We start from the raw sequence: 26,331 nt of genomic DNA, 5'->3' as shown, positions 1-26,331 counted from the left end.
TTGGCTGTCTAAGCTTTAGGTCACATGAGGTAGCAGTTAATATTAATGACAAGAAAGAGGAACATTTCTACTTGGATTATATGATTGGGAAAGGCTGTCATATACAGTGATGATTCATGTAAAGTGTGAATTGTATTGGGTCAAATATAACATGCTCCGCTCTAATTCATGTGAGGCCCTGCTAAGCTGTCTGATCTTTCAAAGACAGGAGCAGTTAGAAATGTAAACAGAACTGAACCTTGGCCTTTGGTAGTTGAAGTCTGAGAGTAAAGGGGATTGTACAATAACTCTTCCTGACATAAACCCATTTGATTTAAAAATACAATAGATGTGGAGCTTTTGGTCAAGAATACTTTATGCTCTTGGTGACTGAGTTGAGGAGTACCAGTCATTTCCAATCACATCACCCACCCTTACTAACAAAGTAAAGATGAGAAGCCTAGAGGCTGTTGTCATTCAGAGAGTTTGTAAATTCAGTAGTGGCCTATATGACTTTTGTCATCTCCACTCCATACCTCTCTGATCTTTATGAATTCTGGTGTGCATATGGAATTTAAAATTGGCTAACAAATGTTAGGACTTTGTTTAAAATAATTTCATGAACCCACTATTGCCTCCTTGTTTTAGTTGCATTGCTACAGATGAGGAGACATGAGAAGAGGCGTGACTGATGCAGACATTTGTCTACAACTCTGATGTTGTTTTATTTTTTTTGCTCCTTCCCTAGGCTTCTCTTGGAACTTCTAGAGCTGCTTTTTGACAAGTTTAATGCTGTGGCCACTGCACACTCAGTAGTTTTGGGACATCTGCAGCAGACCGTGGCTTCACCTACAAGTCAACAAGATGGAGACATTAAACTGTATGACATGGCTGACGTCTGGGTAAAGATGCAGACAGTTATTCAGGTAAAGCAATTATCACGACGGATATGAAACATTTGGCTTTGTCTACTTATTTGAGCGTCACTTGCTTAGAGATTTGCTAGTTTATCTGTTGCATAGGCGACTTTTGATATTAGAGATCTATCATATCGTAGAGAATGAGCGAGTTGATGTACGATCATTTCACCCAATATAGACATGTACCTCATGCATATTATGAGCATGTAGGGTCCGGGAATGAAAGCATCAGGCAGTGCAAGGTCAACTGGCTTTAAGCTTGTGTCGATGACATCAGTTTGAGGCAATTTGGAGATCATTCGGAATCCCTTGACCAATGGATGTGAAATGCGGTTGCTCTACTTTTGACCCTCATTTGACTTGCTTAAAACAGGTTTTCCATTTCTATACACTTTACCTTTTACACTTCATGTTTTGTGAATGATCCCTTTTCACCTATTCATTCATTACCCTACAGCTTTTCAATATTTTCTGGATTTTTACCAGAATGTTGCTTAATATCTGTTTTTCATCCAAGTCATAATAGTAAATATACCAAACAACGCACAACATTTCACAACAATGTTCTGTCAGAATGTTTATACTGCTCTGATATACAGTCTTATGTTTATGGAAACAATTAAGAATCTATAATTAAGGAGATTCCCCACGTATTTCCATAAATCAAAATTTACACGAGTTCTTTCATTTGCGCTGACTTTGAAGATGAGGAATACAAAAATATACAAAAGATATATATATATATATATATTTATTAACTCAAAATCAGTGCAGAATAATAATGAAAATATAGTTGGTGACAAACAAAGAATATGGATCAGATAATAACAATTAATTTGATATCACAGGTAATGCATAAAATGTAACCACTGGATATTAATTCAAAAGATAGATGTAACCAAAATAAAACGACTTTTTAAATGTAATGGGTATCTTCTCAGTATCTCACAGAATAAGAAAACAAAAGGCTCAGAATTTACATGTGACTTCTCCCAGCACAGATATTCACAAACTCAAACTTTTAACAGCGCATGGGCGACATTTATCCCATCATGCACAGGGCTGGCAATAAGCCAAGACCAGTCAAAGTAGAGAAAAATTACCACCAGTTTAATTCAATATATATATCAGACTAGACCATTGACTAGAAACTGAAATTAGTTTCCTGGAGATTATACAAATGTATATAATTATCTCCCAAGATTGAAAGACACAATTTTTACTGCAGTTAAAAATTATCTTAGATCAATCTAGATCCTACAAGAACTCAATGGTTTACCCAAATATATATATGTGGCTAATGAATTGCCTAATATACAGATAGAAAGTATACTTTACCAGCAATTTAAAATTAAGTTGTTTGAAAGAAGTCAGCAGTCAATGCTCAGCAACCAGGGATAGTCAGGTTCTCTTTAGTTCAGTTTCCTTGGACAGCCGTCCTCAGCTTACGACCTATACCCTTGGAATGTATTTGCTTACTGCCTTGGTGTTGGAATCTCCCCTCTGGAATCCTTGTCCCCTCTCTATATACCCCCTGTGATGTGGGCTTGGTTTGGTCTTCCACGTGATTATTGACGTGAAACATGACGTCAAATATGTCCTTTTTGCCCTAGACCTTTCCCTCACAATCACCACCAGGGGGCACTATTGTTCTATATAAAAGTTGGGATCATTTCATTTAATTTCACTAATTTCTAAAGATAAGGCAGTGAGATAACCTCTCAACTCAGCCCTTGGAGAAAGTCATGAATATAACATTTTGACAATACTTGATTACACACTGTCAGACTTTAGGTCTACTTCAATTTACAACCTGGAGAACAATCTAACCTAAAGCAATTAGCAATCCTCCTCTAAATTCCTTAAAAGTGAGGTGATTAGTTTTGAAGAACCAGAGGTTTTTCATGCATATAAGAAAAGAATATACATTGGCATATACCACCTAATTCTTTGCACTTAAAATATAAAAAACCCTATTATTAGTAATACATACTAATATGTTTCAATGGGTACATTCAAACAATATATAATGAATATAGTTTGGTATATTTAAAAGTACATGTATCAGATTTTACTTGAAATTATTCAATTAAATAGACATAGATGCTGCATATAATAATATAATCACATTATTGCTAATATCACCACAATGAATAGTAATGTTTCATAAGGAACTTTAAATAAGCCCCTTTTCTTTTATTCATTGAGAAAAAAAAACAAAAAAAACTCTTTAGACATTCCAGTATCTGTTTACATTATATTCTTTTGTGGAGGCAAGAAAGTCATCAATCAAGACTTACATAGGCTGGCACCATCCTTCACTGATGTGCGTCTGAGACCCCCACAATTTACGATCTGAGACTATTTATGCTAAAATTCCTAACTCCTTCTCTGTGAAAGTCTCTATTCAAGAAGAATGAACTTTTCTTCACCTTTTAGCAAACAGACAAAATGGCCACCAGTATGCCCATAGACACATCTGTAAAATAACATGTTTAGGCCTATGAAATTGATTCCTTTCGGCCCAATAGTTCTGACAGTTTAAACAATTAAAGTGACATTAAACTCAGGAGTTAAATCTTAAAAATGCTTTCAAGCACCTTAATTATTAACGCATGTTCTTTTTTTTCCCCCCACAAGAAACTTTAAAATTTAAGTACAAATTAATAAGCTAAACATGAGATTGTAGTCCATGATGGGAGGGAGCTTGGAGCGGTGACTACTTTACAACACACACAGGGACCATGGGGAACGAAAGTAGCCACCCTCCAGAAGGAAGGGCAGTGTCAGCACCAATTCAGAGATGATTTGAGGATCTACAGCCGAGTGATACACAAATAAAGTACAGGCAGATCCCGGCTTACGGACGTCCGACTGTGGTTGCAGTGGCCTGTGTCCCTTCAAATCCCCGCTGCTCTCCCCGCCTGTGTTGGCGGAGGAAGCGGGGGCACAGATCACAGCATTCCTCCGCTGTACACCATACCTCTGCTGCTGTCCCAGCAGTTCCTTCTCTTCTGCCGGTCCATCCTCTCCTCCTCTTCCTTCGGTCCGTCGGCTCCTCTTTCTCCGGTCCGTCGGCTCCTCTTTCTCCGGTCCGTCGGCTCCTCCGCTCCCCCGGTTCGGCCGCTTCTTCTCTACCCCGCCCTCCTGCCTCCTCTTCATCTGCAGGCTGGGAGCCATACCCAGTCGGCTATTGTAAAATGCAATTGCCAATAGCAGGCTGGCTATTGCACCCGCCCACTGCCTGCTGTCAATCAGCATAGGAGGACCTGATGGAGAATTTTCTCCTTCAGGCCCCTCCTCTGCTAATTGACAGCAGGCAGTGGGCAGATGCAATAGCCAGCCTGCTATTGCAATTTGAAATATTCAATAACAGGCTGGCTATTGCTCCCAGCATTAGAATTAAAGAAAAAATAAAAAAAGGTTTAAAAAAAATTAAAAATAAAATAAAAAAGGCTAAAAAATGTTAAAAAAGTTAAATGAATACAAATTTAAAATGCAAACAAATAAAAAAAGTTTGTAAAATAAAAAAAAAACTTTTTTTGGTGTGTCATTTTAAATAAAACATTAAAAAAAAAATTATTATCTTCTGAACAATGGAAACAGATAGCAAAACAAACATGACCCTTCCCTATGCTATCCAAAACTACAATTTTTTTTTTTTTGGCTGTAGTTGCACTTAAAAAATTTACTTGTTTCAACTTACATACAAATTCAACTTAAGTACAAACCTACAGTACCTATCTTGTATGCAACCTGGGGACTACCTGTACATTTTTGTTAACTTGAATGCATTTTTAAGTTTCAACTCCTGAGTTTAGTGTCACTTTGAGGTCATTAATGGCAAAAGTATCTAAATGCAATATTTATATTTCGTGTTCCTCATAATCTTCTGATTTACTAAACAAAATACTTCCTGTAGCTGCTGAACAGATACTTTATCTATTTATTGATAGTTCTTGGTATTTTGTCTATCAGCACATTTTTTTAGACTAGTTTATAGACTCTATACAAAGACTTTACTGGGGATCTGTTTTAAAACTTGTGACAGTGTTATTCTCCTTATCAAGCTCTGAAGCATTTAGGGTTTTTGATTAATGCTCTTCCTCGAAGCAGCATTTTCAGCTCCTTTAACATGACACAGCCAGAAAAAAACGCACAGGTGCCTTTTTAATTTCCAAGCAAAATGACAAGATAAATAGCCCCAACTTTTACTCAGTCATATAAACTGAGTCATGGACAAAAAATGAGATGGAGCCAAATATTTTATATTGTCCTATAATCTGCACTCCTTCCCCGAATTGCCATATAGAATCCGGCAGGTGCTTGAAATGACTGCGGATGGTGCCGCCACATGTGGATAGTTGAAGAATGTCACCAGCGCCCCAAATCATTGATTACAGCAAAGTGTTAATTTATTGACGTATGCTTTCTCTCATTTGCAAACGTTTTCGGGCCACGCAGGGTCCCCTTCATCAGGCTCAGAGATGACCATCTGACCAACACTTATTTGCTGTTATCGATTTTGGTGTGCTGGTGATATTCTTCAATAATCTGTTTTAACTTGCAGCTTCTTAAACTAGCTAGTAGTAGTTAGTCACACGCAAAGAAGAACTCCGGGAACAATGTTTATTAACACTTGCAGTGGGGCTACCCCCGCACTGCAAGGGTTAACTGCTTGTTTTTGTCTAGGAGCACAGAAATTTCTTGGATGTCCTTATTGCACAGGTGGCAACCTATCACGGTACCATGCTTGAATTCACTGAGCTCCTGAGAGCGACCCATTCTTTCACTAATGTTTGTAGAAGCAGCCTGCATGCCTAGGTGCTTGATTTTATACACATGAGGCCATGGAGGTGATTGGAACACCTGAATCCATATATTTAAAATTTTAGCACCTAGACTAAAACAAAAAGCACTGAACTTGTTGAAAATATCTTCCAAGCCACTTCTACAGTTTTATTGAGTGTCTGTCTTTACTGACGTGGAAGAATCACACAGCAAAAATGTCAAAAGTGTGTCAGTCATTTACGAACAGAAACTAAAAACAAGCTCAGTCATGAAGGGGTTAAAGGAGAAGTATTGGTTCAGTAAAATACTCAATGCTCAGAGCCGCCATGTTACACACCGGCAATTCATATTAAGAGCAGATCGATCAAGTGACCACTTATTGCTCAGCTCACAGTCTCCTCCTTGCAGAGGTCAGTTACTGTCCGTCAGCACTTCCTGCAGGGATTCCCCCTCCCTTCTCTGTTCCTCCAGGGCTCATTGGAGGGACAGACAGGGGAGGGGTGAGCTCTGCTGGCTCTGGTTTTAGAAGAGCCAGCTGTCAATCAGGCAGCCGAATTAATCCCAACAATGTATATGACCTGACAATATGTAGGACTACACCTGTATATCTTTCCAAGATGTCTTCCCTTCCCCATCTTCTTTTTTTTTTGGCTTTTTCTTTTCCCCCCTTTGTTATCTACATCAAAGTATCTAAACATGTAGGAAATACAGTGCAACAGTCGTGTGTCAATTTTGTAATATATGGTAGAGCAGGACTTTCTTTACTTTAGCAGCATTATAATTATTGATAAGTGCAGTTTGATATAAGTACCTGGAGACCATTTTATGTAATGTAGCAGATAGTATATAGATCAGAGTATATGCACACAGATGGGAGAAGCAGAATCTGCAGATTTTAATGAAAAGATATAACTCCAATAATTTTTTTTTCAATGTTTTTTTTGTGGGTCTTTCTTGATGGTTTTTATTGAATAGTTTTACATTTAATGGGATATCCCAATGCTATTTGTCTGGGATGTTCATATACCAAGTACCGTACTTGGTACCAGTGCAGATACTTTTCCAGCTCCTAGACTAGAGAAAAACTCACAAAGTATGATTATATTTTTGTTTATTGTCATGTGACAGTTTTTCTAAAACAATACAGACAAATGAATTCAGGACAGTGGTGGAGCGGCAGGGCTCAGACGCAGCTGCAACTTCTGCGGCCCTGGTAGTTCTTGTGAAAATGCCAAGTATCGGCACTGGTATCTGAACATCCCTACTTTTTTTTATTTCTGTACAAGAATGTCAGTGATTTGCTAACTTTTTCTACATCTTTTTATTGAGGTGGCATAAGGTTTTTCTTTTGTTTCAGTTTTTTCCAGTGCTTTTACTGTAACACTATTCTCGAAAAAGCGCCTTGAAATACAGGATATAAATATATAGAGTTAGATATTGATTGGGGACCCTGAAGTATGTACTAACAGCTCAGCTGATGCAGTTTCGCACGGTGAGCACTGTGAAAACGGAAAACATGGCCACCAATGCTAATAAGACCTCCTCTGCAGGAGAGACCTTCTAATATAGGACAGGTTAATGCTTAATGCTGTTTTATCACTTACTGTGGCAGTAGCTGTTTCTGTAAATGTTTTCCTTTTTTAATTAAACCTTAATTTACTTAGAACAGTATTCCAATGTTCTTAATTAAAGCGATTACTTTTTCCGCAAGATTTGCACGCGGAATACAAATTGCAGGATGTTTTTCAGACAAGCACAGGTTGTCATTTTTATTATATGCAGGCTCCTTATTCAATTTCTTTCTGAAGATAATTGGCTTTAATGTACTCACTGCTGCACAAATCAAACCTCCTTTGTTATTTATTGCAGCAGTGTTGGGAGCGGCTGCTTGTTTATGTTCTATATTTGGAGAAAGGAGAATACAAATATGCTGTGCCATAGATTAGCAAATAAATAGTGCCGGTAACACCCAGAAAACATACTGCACATACTGTTCAATACATCATACTGTGGTATAAAATACAAGGATGTATTTCTATGATATCAGCTTAGTGTAATCTCCTGTACATTCACACTCAGACTGGGAGAAGGAAAGAAAACACTAGCAACCACACAGGTTTTGCTGACTGAGAATATTATCGGAGGAGAGCAGAGTGAGAAGAGTTGATTTACTCTTGCTGGTGCTCCTTTTTTGTAAGGAGTCTAGGGACGTTTTCATAACCAAGCTGTGCTGTTGCTAAAGTGGAGGTCAGGGACTTGGCTGTGCTGTTTGGCAGGAGTTTCTGGATCACAAAATTGAATACAAATAATTATGGCTTGTAAAACATTTCCCATGTGTGTTTTTCAACTGTGTATTTAGCTGCTTGCCTGCAGTTTAAACCTTTTGGGGGAAAACTTTGAAAGGAAAATTCCATGTCCAATTTTTTTCTTTTTAGAGAGTTAAATCCTCTATTACTCTTAAAGCCTCATGCGCATGGGTGGCTGAGCCTGTACAGCGTAATTTCTGGCATATTTCTCTTAGCCAGGGAGCATCACGTGCTTTGCATAGCCTCCCATAGAAGTTAATCACGCTACATAGCTGTATGTGGGTATATGCTGGTACTGCCTTGTGTGCATACAGATGTTAATCCCTGAATGCAGGTTTTCTATGTCCAGGGTTTTTAGTCTATACACATTTCTGGCTGTACACAACTGCCGCTGTATACCTGCATACAACCACTTAGGGCTGTCGACTGCAAGGCTCCACGCAGCACCTGTGGCTACCGGGCAGTGGGAAATACTCCATAATTTATGTTGTACAGGCTCAGCTGCCTCTGTGCCTGAGGCCTGACTTAGTTCCTCCCTCCCTCTAACATTGGCCGAATTGAACAGGGACATCTGGGAATATTCTTTCTTTGAGTATGTATCAACATCTTTGTCAGCAAACCTTAAATTTACATTTTCAGATATTTACCAGTGACAAAAAAGGAACATTTTAAGCTTTTCTATTGCTGAACCATTTAGAAAAAAAAAACGGTATACATCGGGAGTTCCTAATCCCGGTCTATACCATCTGTCAAACAGTGACAGCAAGAGCAGTGAATACCACTCTGCTCTCATTGTCAAGACACCCGATTCCTGGAAGGGATCAGGTGTCTGAAAAAGCTTAACTCTTTCATTAATATATGGCTCAACAGTGAGGCATCCATTAATGAACGGTAACTGCTGATTCTCAACAGTTATCAGCATCTCGGAGCGCCAAATAGCTGATCACGTACAGTGTACGTGATGCAGTCATTTGGGCACTTAGTGGTGGGGACGTAAAGGTGTGAATCCATTAACATTTACTCTGTTTTTTCCCTTATTGAAAGATATAGGCATCATGAGTTTTGCCCTGATGTTGTTTGCTCTTGTGAGGCAATTTTGGTGATCAGTGATTTTGACAAAACGGAGCCATTTGTTTGGCTGTAGCAGTACTGAGCTATAGTGAACAAAATGCGAAAACAGAATGGGGGGAATATATTATGATTTCTAGTGTGTGTGTGTGTATATATATATATATATAGGATTTTTTATCCTAGTTGTTCATTCTTCAATGCCCTGATATGGAGAACTGTCCCAAAATTGTCTCAGAATTGTCCCAATCTCTAAACTGTCTCCAAACTGTTGCAAGCGTGCTGGGAACCTCTTGGATGACACCTGAATAGCCCTGAGGCACTTAGCTGACTTGAGGAAGTGAAGGTGAATTATCTTTGTGCTCAGGAGCTTTGTAGGATGTGCACCAGTTTGGAGTTTTTTTTTTTTAACTGTCACAAATGCTGTACGCAAATACCACGCAGCTGAATAATTATGCAAAACAACAGAAAACGTGCAGTGAGTCACAAACCTGAATATGTCGCAAGGACACTTAAAAAAAATTAATAAAGTACCCTTTGGGATGAATTTAATGGTGACAAAATTATCCAAAGGATTGAATACTCAAGAAAATTAATCCCCTAATTGTATAAGGAGGTGACACCTATGTTGGACATAGAGAAGCCAAACATTTCCTGTATTTGTGAAACTGGGGGCTTCCACCTGTAGTTTTTTTTTTTTATTCCAGAAACCTCATTCCATGCAGGCCTATTGCTCTGATGCTGGTGACATTATTCCATAATCTGATGCAGACAGAAAAATCACCACTCTTTGGCTAAATGTTATAGCAGTAATTGGTCCACATGTGAGCTCTGCCAAATACGTCTGACCCCAAGAATGCTTTGCACAGTTGAAAAAATAACGAGCATAAAATGATCAAAGAAGTTGCTCATTAAACTCTATTTTAACTAAGTTAGCTATATTGTAAAGCTTGCTGAGCTCACATATAACGATTGTAATGGTACACTTCATTTTAAAGAAATATTCAAATCATTAAATTAAAACTGTAAAATGTATTGCAATAAAACATAACATAAAATAGCGCATGCATTTTAGTGAACTGATACCAATATTTCAAAGCTTCAATAAAAACTGTGCAGAAACAGGACTGTACCTGGCTGCTGTATGCCACAACGTGAAATGTGTAAAAAAAAATACAGAAAACCAGAATGTTCTATACGTCTCATGGCTAAATACTTTATGTCTAGTATGCTAATACAAAATCTGGAAACATAAACCAGTCTGAGTATCTTTTGCAGCTCATTTTAATGCTAAAATGCTGTGTGCAAGAACTCTGTTAGCTGGTATGAGATTCAGAACACCTCCTGCCAGATCCTAACAGGCTGAAAAGGAATTAATTGCTCACTGCCTGCAGAAACACTCCTCCTGGATAAACATTTTGTTTCATATGTCTTTACTCCTCATCACTAAGGCTCTCTGTCACTTTCCTTGTGGCGGCCAGGCTGACAGATTGCAGGTTGGACATGCCCTCCCCTCAGATTTACATGCATGGTGACAGAGCATTTAATTGTTGCCTGGCTCCAATGAATATTCATGGTTCACAGAACAATACAATTAAGCTCTCAGTTGTCACAACAAAACTTGCTGTGGCCTTTTGGTGAATGGGACCTAGCAGCACAATCAATGAGTTGAGATAATTCATTTCCAAGGTATATGTAAAGAAATATGGGAAGAACAGCTTGTATTGGGAACACAAAACATGCAAAAATTTGTGTTTTCTTCTTATATTTAACAAATGGGTTCAGTAAACAAATCATGAAGCAAAAAATAATAGAGAGCCTCTACATTTATTTATATATCACAGGCATTAATATAATGTCGTCAATTTACGCAGCACTTTAAGTAGTATTTATTCACGTTAGTCCCTGCCCGCTCAAGGAGCTTACAATGTAAGGTGTTTGTCACATGCACAAACATACTGGGGCCATTTTAGACACGAGCCGGTAAACCCATGTGTTTTTATTATTTAAAATAATATGTTTCAGAAGAACAAGCAGGAACATTTTGTGAATGTACACCTTTGTTTTTTTGTAGTTATGTGGTATTTTAATGCACGCCCTTTCTTGAACTTTTCAAACATAGGTATACAATTTTTTCCTGAAGACATCTCTCTAGCTGTCCTTGGGTATTAAATGGTTGTTGAATTATAGCGAATAATCTTATTGGCAAAAAATGTTTCTTAATTTAAAAGGTAATAATAGTTTCCTCTGGGGTTCTCATTTAAACACTGTAGATACATACAACAAATCCTCTTTTTAACCTGCTTGCATTGTAACAAAAGTGCCCGCTTAGTCCATAATGTATTTTTCTATTATTGCAGAAGTAGTAAACATTGGTTCAAGAGATTCAAACACTCCTAGGCCTGAGAAGCTGACTCCAACCCAAGGTCTTCGTGGGTTAGAGGATTGTGGGCTTTCAAATGTGTGTGCTGTTTGAAGAATTTGAATTCACAGGAATTTCTGTGATTCAGCTGCATGCACACAAGCAGACCTTCACATCTCAAGTGCAAAAATGTGTAAATAAGTGTAGGCAAACATCTATCTACACAGTTGACACACTTAGTGCACGTGTGAACTGTTTTACCTGCCAAAGGATTTGTATCTTTGTGCAGCAATTTGTAATCCAGACACTATACAAAATCTGGAGATGAAGGAAAACCTAATAGGCTGACCAAGATGGCCATTCATCTCCCATTCTGAATGTTGATGTGAAAGGGGTGACATGGGTTCGGGCAAGACAGGCTGAGGTAGTATTTAAAAATAAATTTAAATATGTTTTTATTGAATTAATAGCTTGATTTAAGTGAGTGTCTATTTTAGATGGCCATACCTTCAATTTAAGGGTATGACACAAAAAGGCATGCTCTTACATGGTGGGTCTGTTCACATTGAAATGGCTACTTATTTTCTGTTCCAAGCCATTAATAAATTACTGCAAATCAGAAACCAGCATAGTTTTTGACTATGTTGTCACTGCCTTGCAATACTGTAGATGGCTTTCATCATATTCTTCAAAGGTATTAGTAAATAGCAGCTTGCTTAGGTCGCTGCTATTTATCCCTTCAGAGAAACTCTTAGCACAGCTTGTGATGGCACTATGCCTGATCTATGCTGTAAAGTATTCAGCATTCTGCTACAGCCATTCTGGCATTAGACCACTTCAAGCACTGACACCTAACAAGAACTCTTTCAACCTCTAAAGGGGTCATTCTCATCTTTTTAGTATTATCTCCATTGCTTTGGAAAGCCTTATGCTTGGTAACAGATATCCAGGTAGTGGTGAATGAAAGGCCCTATAATCACATAAACTGAACAGCAGGCTCACCGTGGGATTAAGCTGTGCTTCTAGATGCAGCAAAGTACATCTGATCTTCTTGCAGACTTTTCTACAGTGGAGGATGAATATAGTGTTTGATGCTCCCATTGCAATCACAGGTTACTTGCATCATCATTATAGAAGATGAAAGCTCTTTGTCGCCTAAGACTAAATTAGACTCAGGAGTTTGTGCATTGTAATTGATACACAATGACAGTGCTAATAGAGCTGTCGAAAACAAATGTTCTTTTGCTCTATTAACTTTGCAGGCAAAGGGATGTTTTCTCTAGCTTTTTGTACCATCTCCCTTTATTGACATGATTGATTTGCCTCTCGTTTTGTGCCTGCTAACACAATACCAACATGCATATCACGTTTCAGGCAAGACAGAGATGTTTTCCTCTGAGTGAATGTTAACGATGTTTTAGAGACCAAAACAAATCCAGGAATAAAGTTCTGATTGAACACAGAAACTCTGAAGAACATCTCTGTTGGTAGTAAATGCCTTCTTAGTTTCATCTAATACTATGCAGTTGTCGGTTTATCATATTGATATGTGTTAGAACAGTGTCAGAAGAATTACTTTTTTTTCTTTTGAAAACACCTTCTTGCTTCCCTAAAGTAGTGTCGGGAAAGCAAAAAGACTTTAGTGTGGGGACTCATGGTAACAAAAAAAATAATCTTTTACAAGGATGCATATTTGATGTTTCTCTATAGACATTTATACTGGTTTCCTGTCTTTGCAGGGGAGTTAGAGAATTAGTTTTCATCCAGGAAAATTACAGTGCACCAAGGTGTTGAACCTTGGCTTGACGCCTTATAGGTCAGATTTATCTGAGTTTAACCAATGTTTGTTTAGGAAACTATAAAAGTTTTGGCTATGTTTTTTAAAACAATTATTTTTTTACAAATATAACACATGATCAGGAGTCTCCACAGCACTATGGATTAATTAGAACAGGGGTAGCCAAACTCCGGCCCTCCAGCTGTGGTGGAACTGCAAATCCCATGAAGCATTGCAAGATTCTCGCAGCCGCATACATGACTCCCGGAGTGAGATGTATCATTAGATTTGTAGTTTCACTACAGCTCGAGGGCTGCAGTTTGGCTACCCCTGAATTGAAAAGATAGCACAGCCGTAGCTGCCAGTCCTTGTCTTCATTTTTCTGATCGCAACCTCAGATGGGGTTGTCACTCTGAGTCATTTTCTTGTGTGTATAGATTTAGTCTTGAGCTACAGAGCTTTGTAAACATCAGACATTTGTAGGCATGGCATGAAAAGGAGCCTCATCTATTGTGCGTCCAGGGACAGTTATCTATTTAAAACTGCATGTAAACGTATCACATGTGGACTGGCGTTTACAGATGTGACTGCTGTCACCTGGTCATTTAACTTGAACGGGTGACAGCGGTCTCATCTGCACCAGGAATTTGAGATTCCTGGTGCAGGAATCCATAGGTTCCAGCCACGGGAATACTAAATTGCGTAGTGTGAACGAGGCCTTAGGTAAGGCTGTGGAGATTAACATTTGCAGTCTGCTATTGCTGACCTCATCTTATTAAGATGCTAGTTGCCTGGCTGTCTTGTAGATCTATTAGCTTGAATGCTTTCTGAGTCACTCATCCTGAACGAGTATGCAGATCAAGAATTCTGAGCTCAGTCAATTTTACTTCGCTGCAATGAAATTATTGCAGTCAGAGAAAAACAGGCAACTAGAATTTTCTGTATGACAAGTTGGCAATGGAAGTCTGTATATTTCTCTCAGTATTTAGTGATTGAGGGCCCATTCACACCAGCCACTGTGCTAAATTGCACAGTGACATTTCATTAGGTTCAGCGTGGTACGAGGCAGTTGCACCGCGTTGAATCCCGCTCTGCTGAAAAGGAATACTGCATGCAACAACTTCTTGCTCCACACAACACCGCAGCGCGGTGGTGTGAACTGCACCAGTCCCTGACAAGGCAAACTGCTTTGTCTTGCGTTGGGGCTGTGCTAGAAAAAAAAACAGTCTGTGCAGCCCCAGTGCATCTGGTGGGGTTGATCGGCCCTGAATGAAAAGCCAGGGATATTTCCAGGGTCCAGAAATTCACAGACTAATCTCCCAAACCTTGAAGAATCGCTTGAAATTAAGGACTGCTTAGGTAGGTAGGTAAGGTATCTATAACCTCTAGCTATATAAATAACCAATTTATGTTTTAAATTAGACTGCCAGTAAAATTTTGCAATGCCATCTGAATGTGGCTGTTTTCTACAAAGAGCTTTCCGTCCTTTCATCAGCCTTGTTTTTAAACTGTGGCAATATGTTAAATGTCTTTTTTTATTTTTTTTATTTGTAAAATAAGAGCACAGCAAAGTCTATGTGAAATTTGTTCCTTAATAATTGTAATGCAATGTATCCGGTTGAATGTGTTAGGGAGGAGGATGCAACTCTTGAGCCTGTTATAATAGTTGGTTTTAGATCAATGCCAAAAAAGCCTGTTAACGGAACATTTTTTTTTTTATTTGCAGAATGTCATGTTTGGACTTTGACCGTCTCTTACTTTTTTACGTTTTTCCACATGCTCTTATTAAGGTTTTAGTTGGGAAATGGATGCTTTGGGTTAAATAAACTCTCACTCGTTCCATGAAAAAGGTGTTTTGGGCAATTATAAATGGTTGGAGGCTGCTTCTAGCGAGTGCCGACAGCAAAAAAGAGAGATTGATATAATAGGTCCCTATATTTCATATGACTTTAGGGAGGATCAGAGTGAAACTGACTTCAGACTGTACCAACTATGTAACAGCCAGCGTGGGTGAATCAGAGGAAGAATAAAGATTTTTTGCTTGTTATAACTGAAATCTGCAGCTGCAGAAACCTCTCAAGGTCATGTGTACCTAGAATGACCTTGGGGGTTTCATCTCTTCAAAGTAGGGTATTTGTCTACTCCTTTTTATTTGATGTAAAACTATCACAGTGCACATAACTAGTCTGGAAACATACACCGAATTTCTGTTATATTTTTAGTACAAGTTCTTCATGATGTCTGTGTAGACAGACTAGTTTTCTTTTGTATTTCATAGCAACCTATGAAGCATATTTTGGTGCTGCAAGTTTAATAGTTTAGCTTATGCATCTCGCATTCCGGTGGTTTTATATTCATACTTTTTATAATCTCCTAATATGCACTTGACAATCTTATGTCTTATGACATGGAGGTAGGTGAACTTTGCTGATACGAAAGCTGTTGACAGGAGTAGTACTATTTTCAAGCATCACCATCATTTCACAAATAGCTGTCCATTGTTGTTTGGTTTATGCTGGAAAATATACAATAAAGTGAAGTGTATTTAACGTGAATCTAACAGAAATATGGGTGCTGATCCCAGTTTATTTTAGGAGTATCGAGTGCCTGGTAAGTATTAACAAGCTTCTAAAAAAGTCAAGAAACATCAATTTTACTGCAATGACAGGTTTACTTTAGGGTAACCGTACCAATGGGCTCTAGGTTCACATATGATCTGAAAACAGACTCTTACGCAGACTGCCTCTAGACTAGCTAAACTCTGTCACCGGATGCTTAGTTCTGACAATTTATACTTTCATGTAGTATGATTGTCACACGCTTGTGTCAAACTGGTTTGTGTTCTGTGGCAATTCGTATTCATGTATGTCCAGTGTACATTGTTTTTTTTTCATTTTGAAAGGCAGTCTAATTAGATTTGCCAGTGTGATTAAGAAGTCAGTGCAAATAAAACAGGCTACGTAGAATCTTTTCCACATTAAACACTTGCAGTGTTGTCACGTTGTATAGCATGCATTCTTGCACACATACCAAACAGTTGGCAAAGGCTGTGGACAGCTGTCCTGGTACACACTGTAAGCACTTGCCATTCATGGCCAGCTGTTGAGTTTTGGGCCAGATGCTGAGCTGCCTTCCATTTCTCTAAAGCATAGAAAGCTTGTTGGATAGCAACACAGTCAATAAATAAACATTAACATGTATCCTTTCTCAATATGTAAAAGAACTGTAGGAGCAGTGGTGGGACCCAGTAAGTAATCACAGCAATTACAGCATCATCACAAGTACCCAGACAACTAGTTGGCCATACTTTTAGGAATTGGGTAAAAAGTCTGAGAGATCACATTAAAGTGGACCTTTAGTTAACCCTCCTCCCTCAATTCTGACTACCCTGTTTTCTTGTTACAATAAAACATTTTCTTGTTGTATTTTGCTATTCTGCAGAAACAGTCATGGGCCTGTATACATAAACATTTGGTTATGTGATATCAGCTATAGGGAATTTAGGTAGAGTGTCTGATTGACCAGCTCTAAAGGTCAGTCCTCAAACCCCTTGGGGTCATACCAAATGCCTAGTCACATGATGCACTACTAGTGATGCCCCGATACTAGTATCGGTATTGGGGCCGATACCAGGCATTTTCACGAGTACTTGTACTCGTGAAAATGCCCTGATTCTTAAGGCCAATAGCGGCCCTTTAAATTTTCTAACAGCAGTGGCCGTCCGAGTTCCCGCGATTGTGGGGACCTCGACAGCCTGCTGGGGACCTGCAGATAGCTGTCCATGGCAGTGCCTGTCCGGTTCTTTATCTCCTCCTTGCCAGCGCAGCACAGCCATGAACAGCTATCTGCAGGTCCCCTGTGACTGTGGAGGCAACTTCGCTACTTCACAACAAGAAAATAATTAAAGTATCTCCTAAAAATTGCTTTGGCCATGCATTGAGCCCCAACAAACAATCTGCAATCATGTGTATTTAAAAATTTTAAACGCATTCCACACTTTATTGAAATCCATGAAAACACAAAACAATATAAATCCCTTAAACAATATAAAGATTCATTTTCAAAGACCCCCCAATAATAAAATCATTCACCTTGTTAAACGCTAGACTTGTTCAATAGAAAATAATAAATTACCTTCCATTTTTTTTTCTCTTACAATACATTGTTTCTATTTTATTGATTTCACAATACGATATACTCTATCTACATTAGCACACCTTTAGGATACCACCTGGTCAGAATTATCTTATACGTTTAATTTGCTTCTTGCTTAAATCTTCATGAATACAGATTTGCCATAGCCTAATGAACTGGCCAACGTTGATAGTATGTGCATGGTCAGACAATGATAGGAAACGTTCTTCCATGTTTTCTATACATATCAAACTCAATTTAGATCTCCAACTCCTTTCAATGGCACATCTAAAAATGTGATCTATTTGTCCTGGGAATATTATATTTAATTAGCATTTAAGTATGTGAGCAGTGAATCATTATCCATATGTGTCCCTTCACAAATAACTAACAGATCTATATATCTAGTGAACAAACTAATACATTTTATACTCCGGCCCTCCAGCTGTGGTGGAACTGCAAATCCCATGAAGCATTGCAAGATTCTCACAGACATGACTCCCGGAGTGAGATGTATCATGGGATTTGTAGTTTCACTACAGCTGGAGGGCCGCAGTTTGGCTACCCCTGAATTAAAAAGATAGCACAGCCGTAGCTGCCAGTCCTTGTCTTCATTTTTGTGATCGAAACCTTAGATGGGATCATCTCAGGTTTCAATCAGATGGGGTTGTCACTCTGAGTCATTTTCCTGTGTGCATAGATTTAGTCTTGAGCTACAGAGCTTTGTATACATCAGACATATTTCCATTAAAGGGTCCTGGAGAGTGTGTAGGCATGGCATGAAAAGGAGCCTCATCTATTGTGCGTCCAGGGACAGTTATCTATTTGAAACTGCATGTAAACGTATCACATGCAATTAACATGTGGACTGACGTTTACAGATGTGGCTGCTGTCACCTGGTCATCTAACTAAAACGGGTGACAGCGGTCACATCTAAATGGGAAATTTGAGATTCCTGGTGCAGGAATCCGTAGGTTCCAGCCACGGGAATACTAAATTGCATAGTGTGAACGAGGCCTTGGGTAAGGCTGTGGGGATTAACATTTGCAGTCTGCTATTGCTGACCTCATCTTATTAAGATGCTAGTTGCCTGGCTGTCTTGTAGATCTATTAGCTTGAATGCTTTCTGAGTCACTCATCCTGAACGAGTATGCAGATCAAGAATTCTGAGCTCAGTCAATTTTACTTCGCTGCAATGAAATTATTGCAGTCAGAGAAAAACAGGCAACTAGAATTTACATTAAATTCATTAGCATTTAAGTATGTGAGCAGTGAATCATTATCCATATGTGTCCCTTCACAAATAACTAACAGATCTATATAGCTAGTGAACAAACTAATACATTTTATTCACTTGGTTTGTATTTTCTTTTTGCAGCTGCCAAAGCATTCCCATCACTGTCCTAGCTTGTTTTCAGTGATGTCTCTCTTTGCAGGACAGCTTGGTCTGCATGTAAATGTGAACACAAATATAATGGCATGTGAAATAGAAAAAGGGGAGTTAATATGCTTTCATTACATATGTTATCCACATACATTTGTCAGAATACAGTATTTTTATGCTATGGTGGTCCTTTAAATTGTATGTGTGGGCAAAATAAAGAAATGCAGAACATCTCTGCAAAACATATATATTTCCCCATGCGTTATTCCTTTAAAAATGCAGTACAGACAAATACCCAATGATCCTGCAAGAAATCCAGTGAGTTCCTAACGTCCTGTTATGTGCAAATAACATTGCCTCTGCTGCAGTGAAATCCCAAGCAGAGTCAGCCTTGTCCTAGTTTTTCCATTCTCATCTACAACTTTGCTTATCTCTGCCCCTCTCTGTCTACATGCTTACATATACAGTATTTCTTTTTTGGCAAAACAATGCTCTTGCCTTGACCACCAGTAGCCTCACTATATATGTGAAACTGTAGGAAAGGGCAATTTATAGATGTAGTTCTGGACAGTGTACCTATCATTAGAAACTGACCTAGAGCACCTTGTTGATCGCTCCTCCCAGCAGCTTGCGTTGATAATGTCACAGGGCACAATAACAGCAGATTTCACTACAGGAACTAGGGTAAAAATTAATGTTGGGATATGCTTGATGAAAGAATTGGGAGAATTTGGATGCAACTAACCCAGTTTGTTTTATGTTGCTGCTCTTATGCGACAGAAGAGGCAATTCAGATGTGGTTGTAGTGTGCATGAACCCATACAGATACTCTATATCAGGGGTCTCAAAGTACCGGCCCGCGGGCCAACTCCGGCCCGTGAGCCGGTACTATGTGGCCCGCAGCCAGCTGCCAAATCGGGCACACGGCCACAGACCGCGTGCCTGTCTTGCGACAGCAGCTACACGGTCTGCATCTCTATTGGAAGCAGACCACATAGCTGCTCCTGTCAGCTCCGGACGAAGTTCTGATAGTTATGAGCTTCGGCCGAACTATGATTTGTAAGGTCTGCACTAGACCTTACTAATCACCAGGGAACAACGTGTTTCCTCCCTGCAAAAATGCAAGCAGGTGAAGGGGCTTGGAAGGAAAGGAGGGAGGGGGGAGCTTTATTATTATGTGTGCTGGGGGCTTGGGATGGAGGGGGGGAGTTTATTATGTGTGCGGGAGGGGCTTACTATCATTTGTGCTGGGCGGGGGGCAGTGTATTATATGTGTGCGGGGGGGCTTGGGAGGCACGGGGAAATGTGGCATACAGTGTACAGGCATTTACAGGCAGCAGCTGTCACCCGATCATTAACTTGAATGGGTGACAGTTGTCAAAATGAATAAAGGCAAGGATATAACTTAGAGACTGGAATTGACTAAATACTCCATGTAAATTTCTTCTCTTAGAACTGGCCCTTTAAACTGTTTGCATAATATGCATAAACTGTTAATATAAAATTACATGTGTAGCTACAAGTGTTTGTGACTTGAGCAGAGTTCTATTTGTCAGAATTGCTTGGTGAGAGCTGGAGAGTCTTTTCATTTCAGGGGAGTTCCATGGAGCTAATAAGACAGGGTGCCAGAATAAGTCAATTTAACAAGCTCCCCTCAAGTAAGCAAAGCGATAAATGCCGGGATTTTTTATTTGCCTCTTTTTCTCTGTAGCTAATGCAGTGGAATAACAACCATTACACTAAACAAAGAAGTAGCTCCATTAAAAGCAGTTTGTCAGCATTGTTCGTGACAGGAACAAACCTTAACAAACAGTGTCCTTGCAAAAATCATTCTTCCAATAAGACATAACTAATAATAGAGATATAGAAACATAATGGTAAAATGAATCATTGTAGCTGAAACGAACCTGTGAGCGTTTTGTAACAGCAAGATAATCACGGCTAGCATACTTCAGTTTGCCTGACACGTGACAGAAATGAAGTAATCTCGCTTGTTCTAGTATTGTTCCTGTTGAATCATGATGTAATATGTTTTTTTTCTTATTTTAAGAAGCTGTTCTGGCTGAAATTGTGCTAAATCATTCAAAATTGAGATTTGTGCTCTGTATTTTCTGGATTTTCATCATTATTAATGGCATATTTTGTGAGTGGCTGAGTTCGGGATCTGCTATCTGTGCTTCACTACATGCTTTTGATTGCCCTGGTTGATTCCAATGTGTTCTCAGTTTAGCCAGAAGGTCTCGTTCACATCTAGGCGTATTGCATATGCGTGTCTGTCGCGATTCGCGGTAAAAAAGTTGCGCGACCGTCGCGCGTTTCCGAAGGCTACTTGGCTTATCCCAATGGAAACGCGCAACAAAACGGCCCAAAGTAGTACGTGTACCTTTTCAGGCGTGGGCCGTTTTGTAGCGCGTTAGGGACGGGCGGAAATATGCCAAGGTGGGAATGAGACCATTGAATACAATGGGATTTATTTTTTTGAGCGTTTTGTAGAGCGTTCGTCGAGCGTAGAACGCGCTACAAAACGTTCAGGTGTGAACGAGGGCGAATATGTAATCATTTTGCTATGGTATTAGACTGCCTTGGAATAGGCCTCAAAGGTCTCTATGTAAAATGACCAGAACACCTCAGCTTGCTCCTCGTGATTCAAAGAAACAAGTGTTTGACTTTTGGATGGTCTGTGAGCAAACCTTTTACATATTTATATATATATATAAATTATGCCTTATTTTATATATCGTAATATATACTGAAATGTGTCCGTGTTTTTCTGATTTTTATGGCCAAAGGCAGATTTCTTCATCTTGAATGTGAGCCCTAGATTCCACTTTGACTTTACATTCACGTTGGTACAAAGCTAGGTTTGTTAAGATTTCCATGAAGAAGTTTACCATGGAAGAATTGTCCTTTTTCTTGGGAAAAGAGAAAATTAAATTATGAGTGCCTTTTTTTTTTGAATGCTTGGTGCTCATTGATGCCCAATTCATTAGGTATGATATGGGTAGTGTATGGCAAAGCTTTAGAAATCAGGTTTCTAGTTCTGGAGTAGATTCCTCCTATACAACTTGATATGCAACACTAGCTCTTCTGCTCAGGTTTTACTACTGAGATTCATGCTGGTCATAACATGCAAATTGTGACTGTCGCTGACCCCTGTCACACTTGTTCAAAGGAGCTATTGCTCAGCTTGCTGGTTTGATTTGTCATTACTTAGTGTATAGCTATTCTTATGTAATCTCATCATGTGGTTTTCATTAATCAATTCTTTGGTATTCTTATTAAAGTGACATTAAACCTTCCTTTTTTTTTATATTAGGGAGTCACAGATCGTGTCCCGACCTGTTCTTACCTGTTTTTTTATTTTTTTAATTCCTAATTTTCTAGTGGGTCCCCGCATCAGTGTCTCCCCCGCCCCCTGCATGGGTTCTGCCAGCAGCTAAACGGCTGCTATGGAGGCACCCGTGCATGCGTGTTCCCGCAGTAGATGTGTGCGTCCATAGACACAGCCCTGCAGCAAGCCACACCCCTCCTCTCCGCCCAACAGGTTAATTGATGTTAGAAGCCTATGGCTCCTCTGCCCTCCATAGACGGAGGATCGTTTCGGGGACCGGCAGGCAGTGACATGCAGCACTGACAGGTAAGTGTGGAGGGGGGAGCCCAAAAGGTACTGCGTGTTTTTACCTTAATGCAGAGAATGCATTAAGGTAAAAAAACACCCTACAATTGATACTACTGTAATGTTTTTTCTACTACTACTACTACTACTACTACTACTACTGTATTCCAGTAATTTCGCAGTACAGTAGGTTTCTTTTTTTTTTCTTTTTCTAAACTCTGTATTTTTCGCTTTTTCTTAGCAGCTCGATACAAACTATTCAGTAGAGAGATTACACTGTGGAATTATCCTACAGTTAGAGGATTTGTGATACTAGTATAATATTGGGGATTAACTTGTGGAATATATTTTTATCCTATAATCTTCCTTGCGTTGTCCTTCTCTGCCCCTGTAATCAAGTCTTTTAAAGAGAGATATTTTCTCTTATCTGACTTGGCTTTTGGCTTCTGTTTTCAAGTACCAGTGAACGTAAAGTACAATGTACCATATACCCTCCATGTTACACAGCTAATCACCTTTCATATTTATGCTAATAAACTTAACAAAGCAGCAAGTAAAAACATGCTGAAATGGAACCCAAGATAAATCGTACTGTATTCACATTGTTTAGTTGTTGACTTGAACGTTTCAACAACTATTTTATGGTTAAAAAAAAGGTGGAGGTGGGGGGAGGATAGAGGTGTATAGCAGTGGAGAGGGGCCATTTTATGCGGCTTTGAGGGCAATGTGGAATAGACTCAAATTCTGCAATTTACAGCTTTGTGTGGTCCCTTAGTTCTGTATACGCTGTCATGGAATCACTAAAGGTCAGTTATGGACTCCCAACAGCAACACGCATGCTGAACAACGCATGGCAATAAAGTTAATTGTAAAATAAAAATGAGTTTGAAAAAAATAAATACAATTTTTTTTTTTAAAGTCCCCCGCTTGTATGCAAATACAAATGTTACCACATATCGGGTGCTGCTCTTTTTGGTGTCTATTTATTTGGCACAACCTCATCTTTTATATGTTGCCAATAACTGTGTATTATATTGTGCCTATGTGCTCTTCATTTAATTTAAAGTTGTTGTTTTTTTTGGAAAATATGTGTTTGATAAACAGTTGCACTAATATTATGTGATGTAAAAAAACTGCAACTGCCACCATTTTATTGTACAGGGCCTCTGCTTTCAAAAAATATATAATTCTGGGGGGATGCAGTTAAGTAATCTTCAGGCCTAAAATGTGCATTTTAATGTGTGCAAGAATGGCTCTGGCAGCAAAAGGTTAATACCATAGCAAAGAAGGTGGGTGATATTGCATATTTATGATGTCTTGCTTTGCTCACACATAATTTCTGCCCCTCTTCCATTTAAACCTGACTGAGAAAAGGATGTTTGCCCTTACTCTGATGACTAGTGGGATTCTATGCAAAATACTCCTATGGTCTACCTTCCTGTGTCCAGGAGACACACCCATCCTACACTGAGCTTATGGAACCCCACAGTAGCTTCACAGTTTTGTTGGCAGGGACTCCCTCCTTTGCCCTGAGTGTCATATTGAACTGGGCACCTTACCTCATATGCTTTAGGGTTGCCCTAAGCTTTTCAGATAATGGCAATGCATCGTCGACCTTAGCGAATGTTATGGTGCTCGCCTCAATTGGATTTTTTCCCTCTGTTACTATTGAGTGATATATTTAAAAAAAAATTATGTTTGTACCTGGAGTTCAGCTTTATTGGTATAAACTTGTGATAATCCTGTGAGCAACCTTATATGTCAGTCTCTAAAATATCGCTATCAAAATTATACATGTATTTATGTAAATCTAGTATATAGTATGTTTTCTTGTAATGTATGCTACTTCCTACTATGCATTCAGGGATTGTTTATTGGTAGCCCAGATTGATGTACATGCACATTTTACAAGAAGCTTTCACACTGTGTATGTTCCATAGACCTCAAGATATTTGGAGGGAATCTATCAATCAACCACTTGAGAGGCAGGGCTGAATGACATCCTGTCATTTCTACCAGAGTACATTGTACATTATTATAATAATAAAAGCTCTCACCCGTGGAGGAACTCTTAGTTTTATCATTTGCCGTTGAAGATGACAAATAAAATGTCACTTCTTTGTCCAGTATTCCCATAAAATAAACTATGCTCAGAAATCAACTATCCAAACTTATTTCTGTCATTTGGTTCTTTTGCTTCTGAGATGTAAAAGAATACCTAGCGCTTCCACCTTAACTCTTGTCAGGGTAAAACTGATGTGCACCTCCTGTTGTCAGTCTGAGGGTTAATTGTTTAAATAGTCTTAATAAGTGAATGTGTTAGATGTGGAAACATCTTTGCCGGAAGCCTTTTAGAAGAGTTTATGGTGCTTAAACAATTTAATTCCCTCTCCCAGAGTTTGCTAAAGTGCTTTTGTAAAAGTAAAAAGGTTTTAATTTTTGTTTTCATTGAGTTAAGAAACATTAGCAAATCTACATTAATGGTGTTTCTAATTGTACAATTGGCATTGCTAATGGATTTAATTCTGCTGGCAGCTATTTCATTACCTAAATTACCCTCAATGCTTTGCTAGTAATGTTTCCTTGTTCCTGGTTTTAGTACAGTATCAACTCACATCGGTTTTGTTATTAAAAACATAAAAATACATTTATATTCCCAAGCAAATGAGTGCCCGTCTGGGCAGACGAGGGACTCTGATTACCAAAATTAAATATTTGCACAGCAAATTCATGGTCGTCAACAGTTGTTTGGATTTTCTACTTGAATTCTAAGTGTGACTTACCAGCATTTAAATTGGCTGCAGCTTAGTGATAAGGGGGTTGTTTTACTAAAGGCAAAAACGCTGTTCACTTTTGCACTTTCCATGGGGATTTTCTCTTAGCTTAGTGAATGTGGGGAAAATTGACTTTGCAAAGAATACCCAATCACAACCAAGGAAAATAAATAAAAACAGTATTTTTGCTTGCACATGATTGGATGATGGAAGTCAGCAGAGCTTCACCTCATTTACTAAGTTAAAGGGAAACTTGCCTCGCAAAGCGAACAGCCTACTAACCTTTAGTAAATGAACCCCAGTGTTTCCTAGGTGAATTAGATCTTCTTTTTTTTTTTTGGTACTGAGACTTAAAGTAGCATTAAACTTATAATCTTTGTTTCGGTACTGAATCCAAATCAAACAAATATACATTGTCCTGCAAAGAATTTCCTTTAATTATTTGTATAAGCACTTATTCACCATGTTTTCAATCAGCTGTCACCAACTATCTCAGCTTGGCATCCCAGAATTTCCTGTCCAGTATAAGACCACAAGGGACAGCAGCTGCCCATCTACTAGTTTGGGGAGATGGGAGCAGGGGGAGGGGAGCTGACTTCTGATTATTTGTTCCTCCTTTGATGCAGATTTCTGGTGATAGAGTTGGTTTGCATTATTGTTGAACAGTTTATACTTTTAGAGCTGCTGGCATAGCAACGATTCACATTATTAGCAGAACTTTTGAAAACTATTTTTTTTTAAAGATATAGCTTGTATTGCATTCATATTCCCCAAATCTACTGCAAAGAGATAAAGCAGTACAAATGTATATAGTCTTTTGTAATTTATGAGGCCCCACATTTTTGCAGGTGGTATAGCTGCCCATTCGTCTTGGCAAAATGCCTCTAGGTCATGCAAATCTTTGGTCATCTTGCATGAACCGCACGTTTGAGATCTCCCCAGAGTGGCACAATGATATTAAGGTCAAGAGACTGTGATGGCCACTCCAGAACCTTCACCTTTTTCTGCTGTAACCACTAAAGGGTCAACTTGTGCTTGGGGTCATTGTCATGCTGAAAAGTCCAAGAGCATGCAATTTGTGCAGAGGAATGCAAATTGTCTGCCAGTATTTTCTGATAACATGCTGCATTCATCTTCCCATCAGTTTTCACAAGATTCCCCAGGCCTTTAGAGCTCACTCCCCCCCCCCCCAAACACCAGTGGCTCCACCCACTCCAGA

General features: G+C 39.0%; 1 protein-coding gene across 1 annotated transcript in view; it reads left to right on the top strand.

The window, feature by feature from the left end:
- EXOC4 (exocyst complex component 4) overlaps positions 1–26,331 on the top strand; it is a 345,298-nt gene that overhangs the window by 39,168 nt on the left and 279,799 nt on the right. Inside the window, exon 7 of the mRNA XM_018566438.1 lies at positions 728–905. Coding sequence (XP_018421940.1) covers positions 728–905 — 178 coding nt within the window. The remainder of the gene's footprint in view (positions 1–727; positions 906–26,331) is intronic.

The sequence above is a fragment of the Nanorana parkeri genome, unplaced genomic scaffold (genome assembly GCF_000935625.1).
Source record: "Nanorana parkeri isolate BGI_ZX_2015 unplaced genomic scaffold, ASM93562v1 scaffold27, whole genome shotgun sequence".
Classification (NCBI taxonomy): Eukaryota; Metazoa; Chordata; class Amphibia; order Anura; family Dicroglossidae; genus Nanorana; species Nanorana parkeri.
This window is presented reverse-complemented; position numbering and strand designations above follow the sequence as displayed.